The sequence below is a fragment of the Delphinus delphis genome, chromosome 8 (genome assembly GCF_949987515.2).
Source record: "Delphinus delphis chromosome 8, mDelDel1.2, whole genome shotgun sequence".
NCBI classification, from domain to species: Eukaryota; Metazoa; Chordata; class Mammalia; order Artiodactyla; family Delphinidae; genus Delphinus; species Delphinus delphis.
The window spans coordinates 101,148,040-101,162,773 of NC_082690.1; the positions used below are offsets into that span (position 1 = coordinate 101,148,040).

General features: G+C 52.0%; 1 protein-coding gene across 2 annotated transcripts in view; it reads left to right on the forward strand.

Moving 5' to 3' along the window:
- Positions 1–14,734, forward strand: part of INCENP (inner centromere protein) — a 29,752-nt gene extending 15,018 nt beyond the window's left edge. For both annotated transcript variants that reach the window (XM_060019024.1, XM_060019025.1), the window contains exons 12-19: positions 4,610–4,719; positions 4,796–4,916; positions 5,291–5,413; positions 6,712–6,842; positions 8,442–8,520; positions 8,700–8,807; positions 10,061–10,211; positions 11,701–14,734. In XM_060019024.1, the coding sequence (XP_059875007.1) occupies positions 4,610–4,719; positions 4,796–4,916; positions 5,291–5,413; positions 6,712–6,842; positions 8,442–8,520; positions 8,700–8,807; positions 10,061–10,211; positions 11,701–11,915 (1,038 nt within the window). In that variant the 3' untranslated portion in view covers positions 11,916–14,734. The remainder of the gene's footprint in view (positions 1–4,609; positions 4,720–4,795; positions 4,917–5,290; positions 5,414–6,711; positions 6,843–8,441; positions 8,521–8,699; positions 8,808–10,060; positions 10,212–11,700) is intronic.

Below are 14,734 nucleotides of genomic sequence, written 5' to 3' on the forward strand. Positions count from 1 at the left end.
ATCATCTCTCTCCATTTCTCTTTCCATCTTTAAAAAAAAAAATTTTATATTAAAAAACATTTTACAGTAAAATTTATGTTAAAAATTATCATACGGTGAAATCTATCCTATGTGAAAGCATAGGTTTATGTAACCACTACAGCAGTTGGGATGCAGAGCGGTTCCATCACCCCACAAGACTCCCTCCCCCACCCCTACCGCGTGCTCTTCATCACTATAGTTTTGTCTTTTTGAGAATGTCACGTGAGTGTAATCATACGACAGGTGACCTCTTGAGATTGGCTTACTCAGCATAACGCTTCTGAACTCAGTCATTACACTTGAATTCAGTTTCTTGTAGACAGCATACAGTTGAGTCAGGGTGGTGGTTTTGTTTCTTTTTAAAATCTAACAGTGTCTTATTTGATATATTTAGTGGTATGTTTCAATTTACATCTACTGTTTTATTATTATTGGCTGTTACCTTTGTTTTTTTCTTCTGTCTCCCCTTTCTTGCCTTTTTTGGGGTCCCTTGACGTTTTTTAGTATTCCATTTTAATTTGTCTCTTGCGATTCGGACTATATCATTTTTAGGGTTTTTAATGGTTGTTTTGAGGCATTACATACTTAACTTTCACAATTACTTTAGCATCAGTATCTTTTCTTTTTTTTTTTTTTGCATTATGCGGGCCTCTCACTGTTGTGGCCTCTCCCGTTGCGGAGCACAGGCTCCGGACGCGCAGCCTCAGCGGCCATGGCTCACGGGCCCAGCCGCTCCGCGGCATGTGGGATCTTCCTGGACCGGGGCACGAACCCTTGTCCCCTGCATCGGCAGGCGGACTCTCAACCACTGCGCCACCAGGGAAGCCCAAGCATCAGGATCTTATCAGTTGAATTGGAATGTAGAAACCTTACCACCTATAGATGCCTTGACTTCCCACTGTGTGTGATCCTTGTCTTACATATTCCATCTCCATACATCGATGACTCCAGCAGAATAATTTCTGCTTTCAATTGTCAAACATTTTAAAGAAACTCAAGAGGAAAAGAAGTCTTGATATTTACCCAGATATTTGTCATTTCTGTTCTTCATTCTTGAAGCTTCACCTTTCCTTCTGGTATTATTTCTCTTCTGTCTGAAAAACTTCCTTTAGCAATTCTTTGAGAAGTCTGCTGGCAACAAATTCTTTAGTTTTCCTTTATTTGAGAAAGTTTATTTCCCTTCATTTCTGAAGGATATTTTCACTGAATATAGGTAGAGTTCCGGATTAACAGTTCTTTCCTTTTAGCAATCTTAAAATGTGCTCCTTCCGTCTGGCCTCCAAACTTTCTGATGAGAAATCCCCAGTCATTCAAATCATTGCTCCCTGATAGATAATGTGTCTTTTTTCTTCTGGTGCCTACTTTTTAGATTTTTTTTCCTTTGTTTTAATATTAAGTTTTTAGCAGTTTGATTCTTTTGTGGCTGGACATGGGTTTCCTTGGGTTTATCCTGTTTGGGTTTTGATGACCTTCTTGAATCCGTAGATTTATATCTTTCAGCAAAGCTGGACATCTTCAGCCATTATTTCTTCAAGGTTTTGGGGTTTTTTTCAGTATTTCATAGACTTTTTTTTTTTTTCCCACACCACACGGCTTGCAGGATCTTCCCCAACCAGGGATTAAACCCAGGCCACCGCAGTGAAAGCCCAGAATCCTAACCACTAGGCCACCAGGGAAATCCTCATAGAACTTTTGTTGTCATCTCACAGTTCCCTCAGGCTCTGTTAATTTTTCTTCCGTATATTTTCTCTCTGTGTTTAGATTGGCTAAATTTTGATTTATCTTCATGTTTTCTCCATTCTGCTCTTGGATCTGTCCACTGAATTTTTTTTTTTCAGTTATTGTATTTTTAGTTCCAAATCGCCATTTGCCGCTTCTTTAGATCTTCTAGTTGCTGAGATTTTCTGTTTTTCCAGTTGTCTTAAGAGTGCTGTGATTTTTTGTTGGGGCATTTTTGTCAGAGAATTCCAACCGGACCTCTTGGCATTGGTGTCTGTTGATTGCCTTTTCCCGTGGGAGTTGAGATTTTCCTGGTCCTCGTATGCTTAGTAACTCTGGATTGCAGCCTGCACATTTTGAATATGATGTTAGGAGACTCTGGGTCTTGTTTAAATCTTATGGAGACTGTTGATCGTTTGCTTTGGCAGTAACCCACTGGTTCTGGCTGTGGTTCCAACCTGCTTTCTGTGGCCTGTGGTTCCAATGTCCATTCAGATTTCAAAGCCTTTACCGTGCTCTTTGGATCTGTCGTGGGTGTGCCAGTCAGCGGTCCGTCTGGGATCTGGCAGGTGGCCTGAGAGTTTAGTTCTCAGAGTTTCAGGTGTGATAGTTCGGGTCAAATCCAAACATCTCCAGTTTGGTGCTGCGCCCAGGAGTTCATAAACACCTTATGGTATTACTTTCTCAATCTATCCAGTACTTTCCTCTTCTCTGGGGCTCCCCCTTTCTGCCCCCCAGCCAGGAAGCTGGGGCCTTAGTTCTTCTGCTCTGCTGTGTGCTCCCCTAACCACGTGGAGGGCCTCCGGCTGGGAGACAGAAAGAAAGGCAACAGTGTTTCCCAGCATTTTGGGATCACAGCTCCATAGCGTGGCATGGAAGGTTCTCCTCCTTGAGTTTTGACTTTGCAGGTTCCAGTAACTGCTGCTGTCCCCGTTGCCACAGGATTGCTTGTGGGCCAGAGCATGAGAGAAGGGAGAAAAGAGGGAAAAAACCATAGCGTTTTGAGTCAGAACCAGAGGGCTCTTCCCGGAGTTCTGTCAGCACCTCGGTGATCTCTTTGGGGTCTCAGGCTTCACTGAGTTAGTGCTGGAGGGAAAAAAAAGCATTCAGCTCATTGCTGGTTCGGTGACGCTTCAAAGCTTGGTCTCCTTCCCCAGTCTGCCTGCGGCTGTTTACCTTGCAGAGGCCTCAGATAACTGCTCCGTGCATTCTGTTAGGTTATACACCACATGTAGTGGGAGAGACAGATGGGAGTGTCCACTCCACCTCACCCAGAACCGGAGCCCTTCTCTCCGTCTTTAGGATGGTATTACCTCGGGGCCAGATTTCTAGGTGGGAAATCTGTAGTCAAGGTCAGTGGCCAAGGAGAAATGGACAGTAAGGCCGATGGGTGGCTTAGCCCAGAGGTGGTATCTACTGGGAGCCAGGCTGGGGTGAGGGGTGGGCCTCTAGTCCAGGTCCCAGCCTCTACCCTTATCCCCTGACCGTTACTGGTAAAGCACCAGTCTCGTCCTTGGCCAGGGAGGGCTTGGAGGCCCCACCTGTCCTGCTGGTTGCCTACTGCTATGGCCATGCCCCTGGGGCTTTCTGGGCCTGTGGAGGAGGAGGGTACCAGCATCGATCTGCTGAAGCAACTAGGACTTTTAAAAAGTTGTTTTTGAAATTTGTATGTAGTCGTATCACAAGAAGTTTGGAAAATGAAGGGGAAAAAATGCCATCCCTAATCAGTGTCACCAGCCTATATAGTAACCTCTGTTAGCATTTGACAGTATTTTCTTTTTTTTTCAGCTGTTAGGAAAGAGTCGATACACTGTGTGTGTGTGTGTGTGTGTGTGTGTGTGTGTGTGTGTACACTCGTAAAAGTTATAAAGCATAATAATAAAAAATTAACACATGTGTACCCATCCATCCCCTTAAATAGAACATTAACCATAACTTTCAAAGCTGCCTTTCTGTCCCTTCCCAATCTGGTTCTTTTTTTCTTCTTCTTATTACTTTTGGCTGCGTTGGATCTTTGTTGTTGCATGCGGGCATTTTCTGCTTGTGGCGAGCAGGGGCTACTCTTCCTTGCGGTGCGCGGGCTTCTCGTTGCGATGGCTCCTCTTGTTGCAGAGCACAGGCTTTAGGCACGCGGGGTCAGTAGTTGTGGCTCGCGGGCTCTAGAGGGCAGGCTCGGTAGTTGTGGCGAACGGGCCCAGCCGCTCTGCGGCGTGTGGGATCTTCCCGGACCAGGGCTTGAACCCGTGTCCCCTGCATTGGCAGGCAGATTCTCAGCCACTGCACCACCAGGGAAGTCCCTCATTCTTAACTCTTTTATCAAATATAACTTTTTATATAGTTATAACCTCCGCTAACAGAGGTTACTATAGGCTGGTGAAGTAGATTAGGGATGGCATTTTTTTCCTTTATTTTCCAAACTTCTTGTGATGTGGCTATATAATAATTTCAAAAACAACTTTTTCAAAGTACTAGTTGGGGGCTTCCCTGGTGGCGCAGTGGTTGAGAGTCCGCCTGCCGATGCAGGGAACGCGGGTTCGTGCCCTGGTCCGGGAAGATCCCACATGCCGCGGAGCGGCTGGGCCCGTGAGCCATGGCCGCTGAGGCTGCGCGTCCGGAGCCTGTGCTCCGCAACGGGAGAGGCCACAACAGTGAGAGGCCCGCGTACTGCAAAAAAAAAAAAAAACGAGAAAAGTACTAGTTGGTTCAGCAGATCAATCTGAATCATCCAGTCTTGAGCCTTACTTTTGTGTTGCCCACACCTTGGCAGGGCTCAGGTGAGGGCACTCGTGACTCAGGCCCTTGGGAGGCCTTTGGGGTCGTCCTGGCCCAGCGCGGGGCTGCCCTCACTCCCCCACCGCCACCCCCCCAGGCGAAGGAGCGGCAGCGCCTGGAGAACCTGCGGCGGAAGGAGGAGGCCGAGCAGCTCCGCAGGCAGAAGGTGGAGGAGGACAAGCGGCGCCGGCTGGAGGAGGTGAAGCTGTAAGTGCCCGCCCCCCCCCCCCCCATCCGGCTCCCCCGGCCTTGCTGGGCCCCCGTGACCACCCTGTGCCCGCAGGAAGCGTGAGGAGCGCCTCCGTAAGGTGCTGCAGGCCCGGGAACGGGTGGAGCAGATGAAGGAGGAGAAGAAGAAGCAGATCGAGCAGAAGTTTGCTCAGATCGACGAGAAGACGGAGAAGGTGCAGGCCTCGGGCTGTGGGTAGCAGCTTCCGCGGGCTGGGCCCTGGCGGGACCCAGGCCCGTCACACTGGGTGGCCCGAGGGTTAGGACTGGACCCGTCGGGAAGTTACGGGTTTGATGCCCTATATCCCTCTCGTGGCCGTCCGTGGGGTCTGTTCTGAGCCACGTGGAGGGTGGAAGGTCTGCCCGGGACCGAGCACAGCCCTGCGCTCCTGGCAGGTCTGGCTCCCGGGTGCCCCCTTCCCCGGGCTGTGGGGAGCTAGCCGGGGCCCCAGGGACATGGAGTATCTGCCCTGCTGCGTACTGGGCCCCACCCTGTACGGCTGAGTGGCGGGGGGCTGCTCCAATGGGCGTCTGTGGGTGGGCTCCGCAGGCCAAGGAGGAGCGGCTGGCCGAGGAGAAGGCCAAGAAGAAGGCGGCGGCCAAGAAGATGGGGGAGGTGGAGGCGCGCAGGAGGCAGGAGGACGAGGCGCGGAGGCTCAGGTGGCTACAGCAGGTACGCACGCCGGGCTCACGCAGCAGGAGGCCGGCACTGCCTCCGCGCCCCTGGGCCGCTGGGCTCACCCCCTGCGTCGGGTTGATCTTGGTGGGTCTTGCTGCCTTGAGCTCACAAGGAGGTTTCACGAAGGCCATGGAGGTGGGGACGGGGACGGGGACCCGCCCTGTGTTTTCTGTAGAGGCAGCAGTTTGAGGGTTAAGTGCGCGGACTCTGGAGCAAGACTTCCAATCTCAGTTCTGCCATCTATTAGCTGTGTGACCCTGGGTGGGTTATTTGACCTCTCTGTGCTTTGGTTCCTTCAGGTAGCAGTGGTATCTACTCGATAGGGTTGTTGCGAGGATTAAACGTTCTGCCTCTAAGATGACGGGCCCACCTCTTCCTGGGAACTGTCGGTCTTACGACTCTAGGGAACACAGATCTGGCATTAGGGGGTCATAAGACTAATGGCTAAGATTTATGGAGTATTTACATTGTGCCAGGCACTGTTCTAAGTGCGTCATGTGTATAAACTCAGCAGTCTTAGGAGGCGTGGGCGTGACTGTTGTCCCCATTTTATCAATGAGGGTAAAACCGAGGCCAGAAGGCTTCTGTGACTCGCCTCGTATCACCCAGCTCACGAGTTTGGCTTCGTCCAGTCTGTACCCTTAACTACTAAATCTGCCGCTGCAGCAAAAGAAGTTGTTGCAAGACGCGCCTCAGGCCGGTTGCCGTGGTCCTTGTGGGTGGAGCCTCGTATGGGGTGTCCCTGGGCTCAGCCCCTGCTGTTATTTTTTTAAATTTATTTATTTATATTTATTTCTCTAAATTTTTGGCTGCGTTGGGTCTTCGTTGCTGCACGCGGGCTTTCTCTAGTTGCGGCGAGCGGGGGCTACTCTTCATTGCAGTGCACGGGCTTCTCATTGCGGTGGCTTCTCTTGTTGCGGAGCACGGGGTGTAGGTGCATGGGCTTCAGCAGTTGTGGCACACAGCCTCAGTAGTTTTGGCGTGTGGGCTCAGTAGTTGTGGCTCGCAGGCTCAGTAGTTGTGCTGCACAGGCTTTAGTTGCTCCGCGCATGTGGGATCTTCCCGGACCAGGGCTCGAACCCGTGTCCCCTGCATTGGCAGATGGATTCTCAACCACTGCGACACCAGGGAAGTTGGCCCCTGCTGTTCTTGACGCGAGAGGAGCTTCTGGGAAGGACAGGCCCTCCGGCCAGCTGCTCCTCCCCCCACCCCCCCTTCCTCCCTCCCAGACCCGCTCTTGCCTTTCCAGCCCGGGCTGGCCTGCGAACCCTGACCTTGCTCTCTGGTCACAGGAGGAGGAGGAGAGGCGCCACCAGGAGCTGCTGCAGAGGAGGAGGGAGGAAGAGCAGGAGCGGCTGCGGAAGGCGGCCGAGGCCAAGAGGCTGGCGGAGCAGCGCGAGCTGGAGCGGCTGCAGGCCGAGAGGTGAGGCGTCGCGGAGGCCCGGCGCCCAGGTGACTCTGTGGCGCCTCGCTGTCACATCAGCCGTCCTCCTGTGCGTGTGTGGCTGACACACAGATGTAGCCGTCACCCAGAGGCAGCTCCCGCCTTCACTCGGGAGTTTGGAAAAGAAGGACAGGCTTTCTTCCTGGCTCCAGACGTGGTGTGTTGGCTGCTGGAGATTCAAGGAGTAACGGGCAGGGTCGCTCGGGATTGTGTCTCTGTTCTGCTTCCAGCCGGATGAGCTGAGCCCTTTGGTTCATTCTTTTCTCAGCTGACATAAGGGGGCGGTGGGGCCGCAGGACGAGCCAGCATTTCTCAGCAGCCACTGAGGGCCTTTGGGTGGCAGAGTCAGGCCACCACGTGCTGTGATTCATTGCAGGGCCTTCGGCACCCCTGGCTCGTGCCCACCGCGCGTGCTCCTCAGGGCTGGTGATGACTCGGGCTGACCCCCCACCAACATTTCCAGACTGTCCCGCCTCCCCGCAACTGGGGACCGTGGCAGATGAGCCCTCGCAGAGGCAGTGGTCTCTGCGATAGGCGAGAATTCCACGTTTAGTTCCACAGGCTTTTATCCAAGGCCAGTCCCTGTGCCGGGTTGTGCTGGGTCCTGGGGATGCCGAGGAGGGTAAGCCTCCGTCACCACTGGCCAGGAGATACTTGGGATCCTATGCGTGTGTGCAGATGCAGACTCCCCCGTGTGCGTGTAGACTCGGGCGGGCCCAGGCCCAGGCCTGGCCTCTCTCCTGCTTCCACACACTGGGAAACACCAGGCAGCACTTTTTTCCATGTCCATCTTTGTGGGTGGCTACAGGCCCAGTGGAGAAGGAGGTGGGTCACAACCAGAGGGCTGACTGCGTCAGGGCCATCGTGTTTTTTGGCACAAAGGGGTCCCTGGTCCTGTGGGCAGAATCAGAGACAGGAGTCTGGGAGGGGGACAGAGATGGATGTGTGTCAGGCAGCGCCAGGGGCTTCAGGGGGTGGCGACGGTCATAACGTTTGGCAGCTTGGGCGGGTACCGAGCCACACGCTTTCCACACCTTTCCTTGTTTAATCCTCACCTGAAGACACCTGCAGCATGGGTACCAGCTGCTCCACTTCCCGGAGGGGGACACAGGTCCAGAGAGGTTCCGTGACTTGTTCAGGGTCATGAGCGAGTAAGTGCAGGTGGCTCTGAGCCGTGAACGGCCCCTCCCTGCTTCGTGTCAGGCTTGGGGCCGGGTGTTGGCCTGTGGGTCAGGACGAGTGGCGGTAGCTCAGATGACCTCATTTTGTTCTCGTGGCAGCTCTGGAGGAAAGGTGTTCTGTTCCCCATTGCACAGCAGGCAAGACTGAGGCACGGAGGTCTGAGTGGTGTGGAGGCGCGGGGCCCAGCTGGCGGGCCTCGGGGCTGAGTGCTCCTGGACCCTCAGCTGAGCGCTCCTAGCCCCTTGGGCGCCAGCACAGCTGCTGGCTCTTCGCTGGCATGCCCGTCCTGCCATTCCCTCCTCTGCGGCGTGTGCCAGGGCCCTGGCTTCCCTGGCAAGGGTGGAACGGGGCCGGGCCTCAGCTTCCCGCCCTGACATGCTCTTGCTCGGTCCTCAGGGAGCTGCAGGAGAGGGAGAAGGCCCTGCGGCTACAGAAGGAGCGGCTGCAGAGGGAGCTGGAGGAGAAGAAGAAAAAGGTAAAGGGGAGCCGGGCCTGTGGCTCCCACGGGGTCTGCCCTGAGCTTTGGGCTGGGAGGCCTGGTCCAGGGGCCCTGGTGCAGGAGCTGCCCTGCCTGCCTCGCTGCGCGGCGTTGGTGGGGGGGAGGGGAGAATGCACACGTGGTCTGTGACATCCTGCCCTCCGCCGGGGTCCCAGGAAGAACAGCAGCGCCTGGCTGAGCAGCGGCTGCAGGAGGAGCAGGAGAAGAAAGCCAGGGAGGCCGCGGCGGCCGGCAAAAGCCTGAACGTGACCGTGGACGTGCAGGTGAGGCCCGGGCATCAGGGTGGAGAGGGCCCCCTGGCTCTCATTATTCTCTTCCCGGTAGCCGGAGGCACAGGCTGTATGTATTAGGACCATAAGAAAGTGGAAGCATACAGTTGGCCCAGTTGTTTTTTTACTATATTTGAAATATATCTTCTTCCATATTCTGAAAGTAGAATTTGTTGTAAAAAAAAAAAAAAAGAAAAGAAAAGAAACTAACCTTTATAAAAGAATATAAAGCAAAAGAAAGGTACCCCCAGAGGGAAAGTCTAAGTCTGGTGTCTATCTTTCTATACGTTACGTGTAAATACGTTTTATACACACACTTTATCTCACACACACATATGCGTAGTTGTAAATGGGCACAGACTACCCACACTGTCGTAGTCTGTTCGTGCTGCTGCAACAAATTACCCTAGACTGGGTGGCTTAAACGACAGACACGCTGGGAAGTCCAGGGTCAAGGCGCTGGCAGATCCAGTGTCTGATGAGAGCCCTCCTCTGGTTCACAGACGGCCGTCTTCTCGCTGTGTCCTCACATGGCCAAAGGGGAGAGGGAGCTCTCTTTTCTAAGGGAACTAATCCCGTTCATGAGGGCTCTGCCCTCATGACCTGAGTACCTCCTGAAGGCCCCACCTCCAAATACCATCACATCGTGGGTTAGGATTTAACATGGGAATTGGGGGGGAATACATTTAGTCCACAACACATACCATTTGGCAGCTTGATTTTTTCTCATTTTTTTCCTTTCATTTAATGTATCCTAGACGTCTGTCTGTTTCACCGCTTGTAAATCTCTTACTTTTGACCGCTGTGTTCCAGTTAGTGGTACCAGAAGGTCTTTAACCAGTCCCTAATGACAAGCATTTAGGCTGTTAATGCTGTTACAAACAAAATGTAATATAAGGTTTTCATTGCAACACCGTTTAAGATGTTGAAAACTTGGAAGTTAGCTGAACCACATGGTTAAATTACAAATCCTGGGGTTCCCAGTGAACTGCCCTGCTGCGGGTCACAGGACACACACTGACACACTAACCTAGAAGGATGTTTACAACATACTTTCACATGAAAAAGGAAGACATGGAGTCATGTATATGGTGTGATTTTTTTTTTTTTAAATTAAAAAGCGACCCCTGAACCTTTTTCTTTTTTCCCGTGAAATGAGGGGAGGTGGCCAGAGCCCCATGCTCCTCAGTGGCGGGAGGCACCAGCCTGCAGGGCAGGCAGCTGAAGGCCTTGTTCATCTTTTCCAGTCTCCAGCTTGTACCTCGTATCAGATGACCCCACAGGGACACAGGGCGCCCCCCAAGATCAACCCGGATAACTACGGGATGGATCTGAACAGCGACGACTCCACCGATGACGAGGCCCATCCCCGGAAGCCCATCCCCAACTGGGCCAGAGGTGTGCAGGGCCCGGATCTCCCCAGGAGAGCCGGGTCCCCACTTGTGACTTCGAGCCCTGGAGGGGGTGGCTCAGCGGCTGCGGGGGTCAGGAGCCCGTTGCACCCATGGGCTGGCAGCTCGAGTCGTTGGCCGACAAGTCTGCATCGGGCCTCGGGACGCGCCTGGGGAAGGGTGGGCGCCCTGTGGCCAGCGGGCTCACCTGAGGACCAGACCTGGACGTTGGGCGCTTGCATTCTCAACAGATACATTAGATTTCAGTGGCTGCTGGCAGGCGTGGTGCTGGGTGTTCCACCTCAGACTCTATCTGGCTGCCCCTTTGGAGTCCCACCCAGCAGGCCACAGGGACCCAAATATGCTGCCTGGGGGTGGGAATAGAGCTAAGAGTAGTGGGGTTTCAGCAGCGCACAGAGCTGGAGCAAGGGGTTCCAGCCAGCTGGGGGAGGAGTTGGAGATGGGGATGGGGGTACTTGAGGCCCAGCAGGATGGGACGCTGAGTTTACAGGCTCTAAACAGGAGTGTGGGTAAGTGTGAAGGTGCCACCTCAGGCCTGGGTGCAAGGCCTCGGGGAGTGAGCAGGGCCAGTGCATGCAGCGGCTGCCTTACGGAGTTGGCCGAGCTGGGGGCGGGGCGGGCTGCAGTCTCGCTCCCCGGAGGAAGGGCCAGAACCCTGGAGGGGATCGGTGCTGTACAGAAGAGAGCTTGCTTTGTGAGTTTCACCTCATCTGAACCCCACAGTGACTGGAATCCGACTTCATCTCCTTAACGTCCAGTCATTCCGGAGGTGGCAGCGGGCAGGGGTCAGCGTGGCCGGGGAGCCCTTGACCTTTACCAACCTACTTAAACTCTCACTCCGTTTTCCCATCTGTGGAATGGGGGTGCTTAGAGCACCCAGCTGAGAAGGGCTATCGAGGATGAAGTGAGTTAGCGTAGGAAGGCCTGGTGCAGGGCAAGTGTCGGGCACACATTCTGCTTCCCGACCCCCCCGGGGTCCTCCTCAGCCTCGCTGGCCGGGCTCTGAGCCACCGGCAGTGTCAGCCTGCACCAGGCATCGTGGGGCTGTGGTGCTGATGAGATGAGTAGCCAACCAAGGCAGTCGAGGATGGCATCAGATGCTTTGGTTCTGGAGCTGGACTTGTCTTCAAATCCCGGCTCTGCCAGTCTCTAGCTGTGTGCCTCTGGGCAGATCTCACCCTTGTAAACCGGGGCGGGTAGAGGGCCTGCCTCCGAGGTGGCTGTGGGGATGAGGGGGTCATGCAGTGACCTCAGCCGAGCGCCTGGCTCACGTGAGTCGCTGGAGAGCAGCTGTAGGAGTGCGCAGTGAGAGGTTATCCGTGTTTGGTTGGCGGGGGGGGCGGCTGGAGGAGGGCCCTGAGAGGAGCTGATTTGACAGGTGAAGGAATGCTGAGGTGGAGAGGGCGCCGAGGGCTCTTTGTGGGGGGCAGGGGGAGCCCCAGGGTAGTGACCCAGCCCTTGGTGTCCTCCTGCAGGCACCCAGCTTAGCCAGGCCATCATCCACCAGTACTACCACCCCCCGAACCTTCTGGAACTCTTCGGAACCATTCTGCCACTGGACTTGGAGGACATCTTCAAGAAGAGCAAGCCCCGCTACCATAAGCGCACCAGCTCCGCCGTGTGGAACTCGCCGCCCCTGCAGGGCACCAGGGTCCCTGGCAGCCTGGCCTACAGCCTGAAGAAGCACTGAGCCAGGCCCTCGGGCCTGCTGGGCAGCCTCAGCCTTCATCTGTGTCTGTATGTCTGTGTCTCTGTTGGTCTGGTGCCGTCCTGCCTCGTATCCTGTCGCTGAGGGTTCGGTCAAGTGTATATAGACGTCCTCTGTGGGCTACAGGGGGAAGGCGGCTCGGGCCTGTTGGGAGGCCAAGCTTGTTGGGTGTTTGGGGAAGACCCAGGGCCAGCCTTGCCTGGTCTGCTGACAGCACTCTGTAAATAGATTGTTAGAGTTCAACTGAATTTTAGCCTCTAGTGTTTGAGAGCTAGATTAATAAAGTCTGTTCCTTCATGCCTGCTGTGAGTATCATGAAGACTGCGCTCCTCTGCAGAAAGCCCCGGACCCTGGCCCCGTCTCGGGCCGCTGGATGGGCTGGAGGAATAGGACCTGCTTTTTCTCCTGGGATGTGCGTCAAGGCCACCTGGGTCCCACCCCCAGAGATGCCGACGGAGTGGGTGATTCTGATGCCACCCTGGACCACCCTGAGAAACACTTCAGTTACTTTCATGTTGGGGCAGGTGACGCTACTTCCTGTTTTTCTGGGGAGCGCCCTGCCTGTAGAGGGGGGCTCATTCAGTGGGTAAGACCTGGAGTTGAGGTCAGGGGAATTGGGCTCTTGACACAGCTCTGCCGCTTAAGAGAGGCCCTCAGCCCCTCCACGCCTCAGGCTCCACCCACCCTTGCTGCACGGATGGTGAAAGGACTTGAGAACGTGGACGTGCTGCTGAAGCAGGAGATCTGGGTTAGGAAGGGGCCGTCTCTTGAAACTACCTCGGGACCAGTACGTGCAAGTAGTTGAGATGTTTCTCCAACAAATCCAGGCAGCTGCTGATTCAATGCTTAGTGTCCGTGGAAGCTGGCCCTGCCCCATCGCTGCCAACCATGTTCTAAGCGTGCCTCAGCTTCATCATCTCCTACTCCAGCCCCTGGAATGGGGGTTGGTGAATTGGGGCCTATGGGCCAAATCAAGTCGCAGTCCATTTTTGTAAAGTTTCATTGGAACCCGCCCAGTAGAAATGAATGCCTGTTGTCTCCGGCTGCTCTGCTGAGGGCAGAGTTAAGTAGTTACAACAGAGGACTTATGGATCGCAAAGCTGAGAATATTTACTATGAACCTTTACAGAAGATGTTTGCTGACCCTGCTTTAGGACAAAATCAAGGCTGACTATAAGAGAGCTTTTTAAAGTGAGTAAAGAGTGAATGCACACAACAGAATGAAATCTAGAAGATTCCACCACGCAAAGAAAAACATTTTACAGTTCATTCAAATACGGTGCGAATTTAAATTTGTTCCGTATGTTCTCTGATGGGAAACTGTTGTGTTGAGTCAACTGGTGAATGTGTCTTTGCCTGAAACCACAATGTCAAAATATTACCTCTTATAAAAGCATATTTACATAGTGTGTTTGAGAAAAAAATTGTTATTCAGCAAAAAGGTAGTTACAGGTTGCACTGCATCTTCACTAGTACTTGATATTGTCAGTGCTTCTTATTTTAGCCATTCTAATAGACGCGTAGTGAATTCTCACTGTGGTTTTAATTTGCATTTCCATAATAGCTGGTGATGGTGAACATCTGCTCACGTGCTTACTTGCCATCTGTGTATCTTCTTTGGCAAAGTGTTTGTTCAACTCATTTGTTCTTTTTGTTTTTTGGTTCCTTTTTTACTGGGCCACGATTTCTTTCTTCATGTGCCTTGTGGGTTTTTTTTTGTTTTTTTTTTTTGCCATGCCACATGGCATGTGAGATTTTAGTTCCTCAACCAGGGGACCAGGTATCAAACCCATGCCCCCCCTGCAGTGGAAGCACAGAGTCTTAACCACTGGGCCACCAGGGAAGTCCCTCATTTGTTCATTTTTAAATTGAGTTGTTAGTTTTCTTACTGTTGTGTTTAGAATCTCTACGTATTATGGGTACAAATGTGATGTCAGATACGTGCTTTGCAGTATTTTCTCCTAGTCTGCAACTTGTCTTTTCATTCACTTAACAGTATTTTTCATAGAGCACAAATTTTAATTTTGATGAAATCCAGTTTATCAGCTTTTTTTCCTTTTTATGGATGGTGCTTTTTTGGCTTCATGTCTAAGAAATCTTTGTCTAGCCCCAGTTCTCAAAAGATTTTCTCCTATATTTTCTTCTAAATAGTTTGTAGATTTATATATTACATTTAGGGTTATGATCTGTTTTGAGTTAATTTTTTTTTAATGTGAGGTTTATGTTTTTTGTTTTGGGAGCATATAGATAGATGGATGTCCAGTTGTTCTAGAACCATTTGTTTAAAAGACTATTCTTTTTCACTGAATTTCTTTTGTATCTTTATCAAGAGTCAATCAGCCATATTTGTATGGGTCTATTTCCAGACTTTGTATTCTCTTTCGTTGATCTATGGGTCTGTCCTTTTACCAATACCACATGGTCAAGATTACTGTAGCTTTTATAAGTCTTAAAAATCTGGTAGTGTGATTTCTCCATCTTTATTCTTTGCAAAATTATTTTGGCTTTTCTATCAATTTTGCCTTTTCTGTATAAATTTTAGAATCAGCTTATCTATACAAAAACACTGCTGGGATTTTGATTGAAATTACATTAAATCTATATATTATAAGTTTGGGGAGAATTCACATGTTTATGCTAGTGAGTCTACTAATCCATGAACATGATATATCTCTTCATTTATTTACATCTTTGGTTTCTTTTATCAGCATTTTGCAGTTTCAGCATGCAGATCCTGTATAAGATTTGTTAGATTTAAAGCTAAGTATTTATTTTCTTGGAGCTGTTATAAATGGTATTGT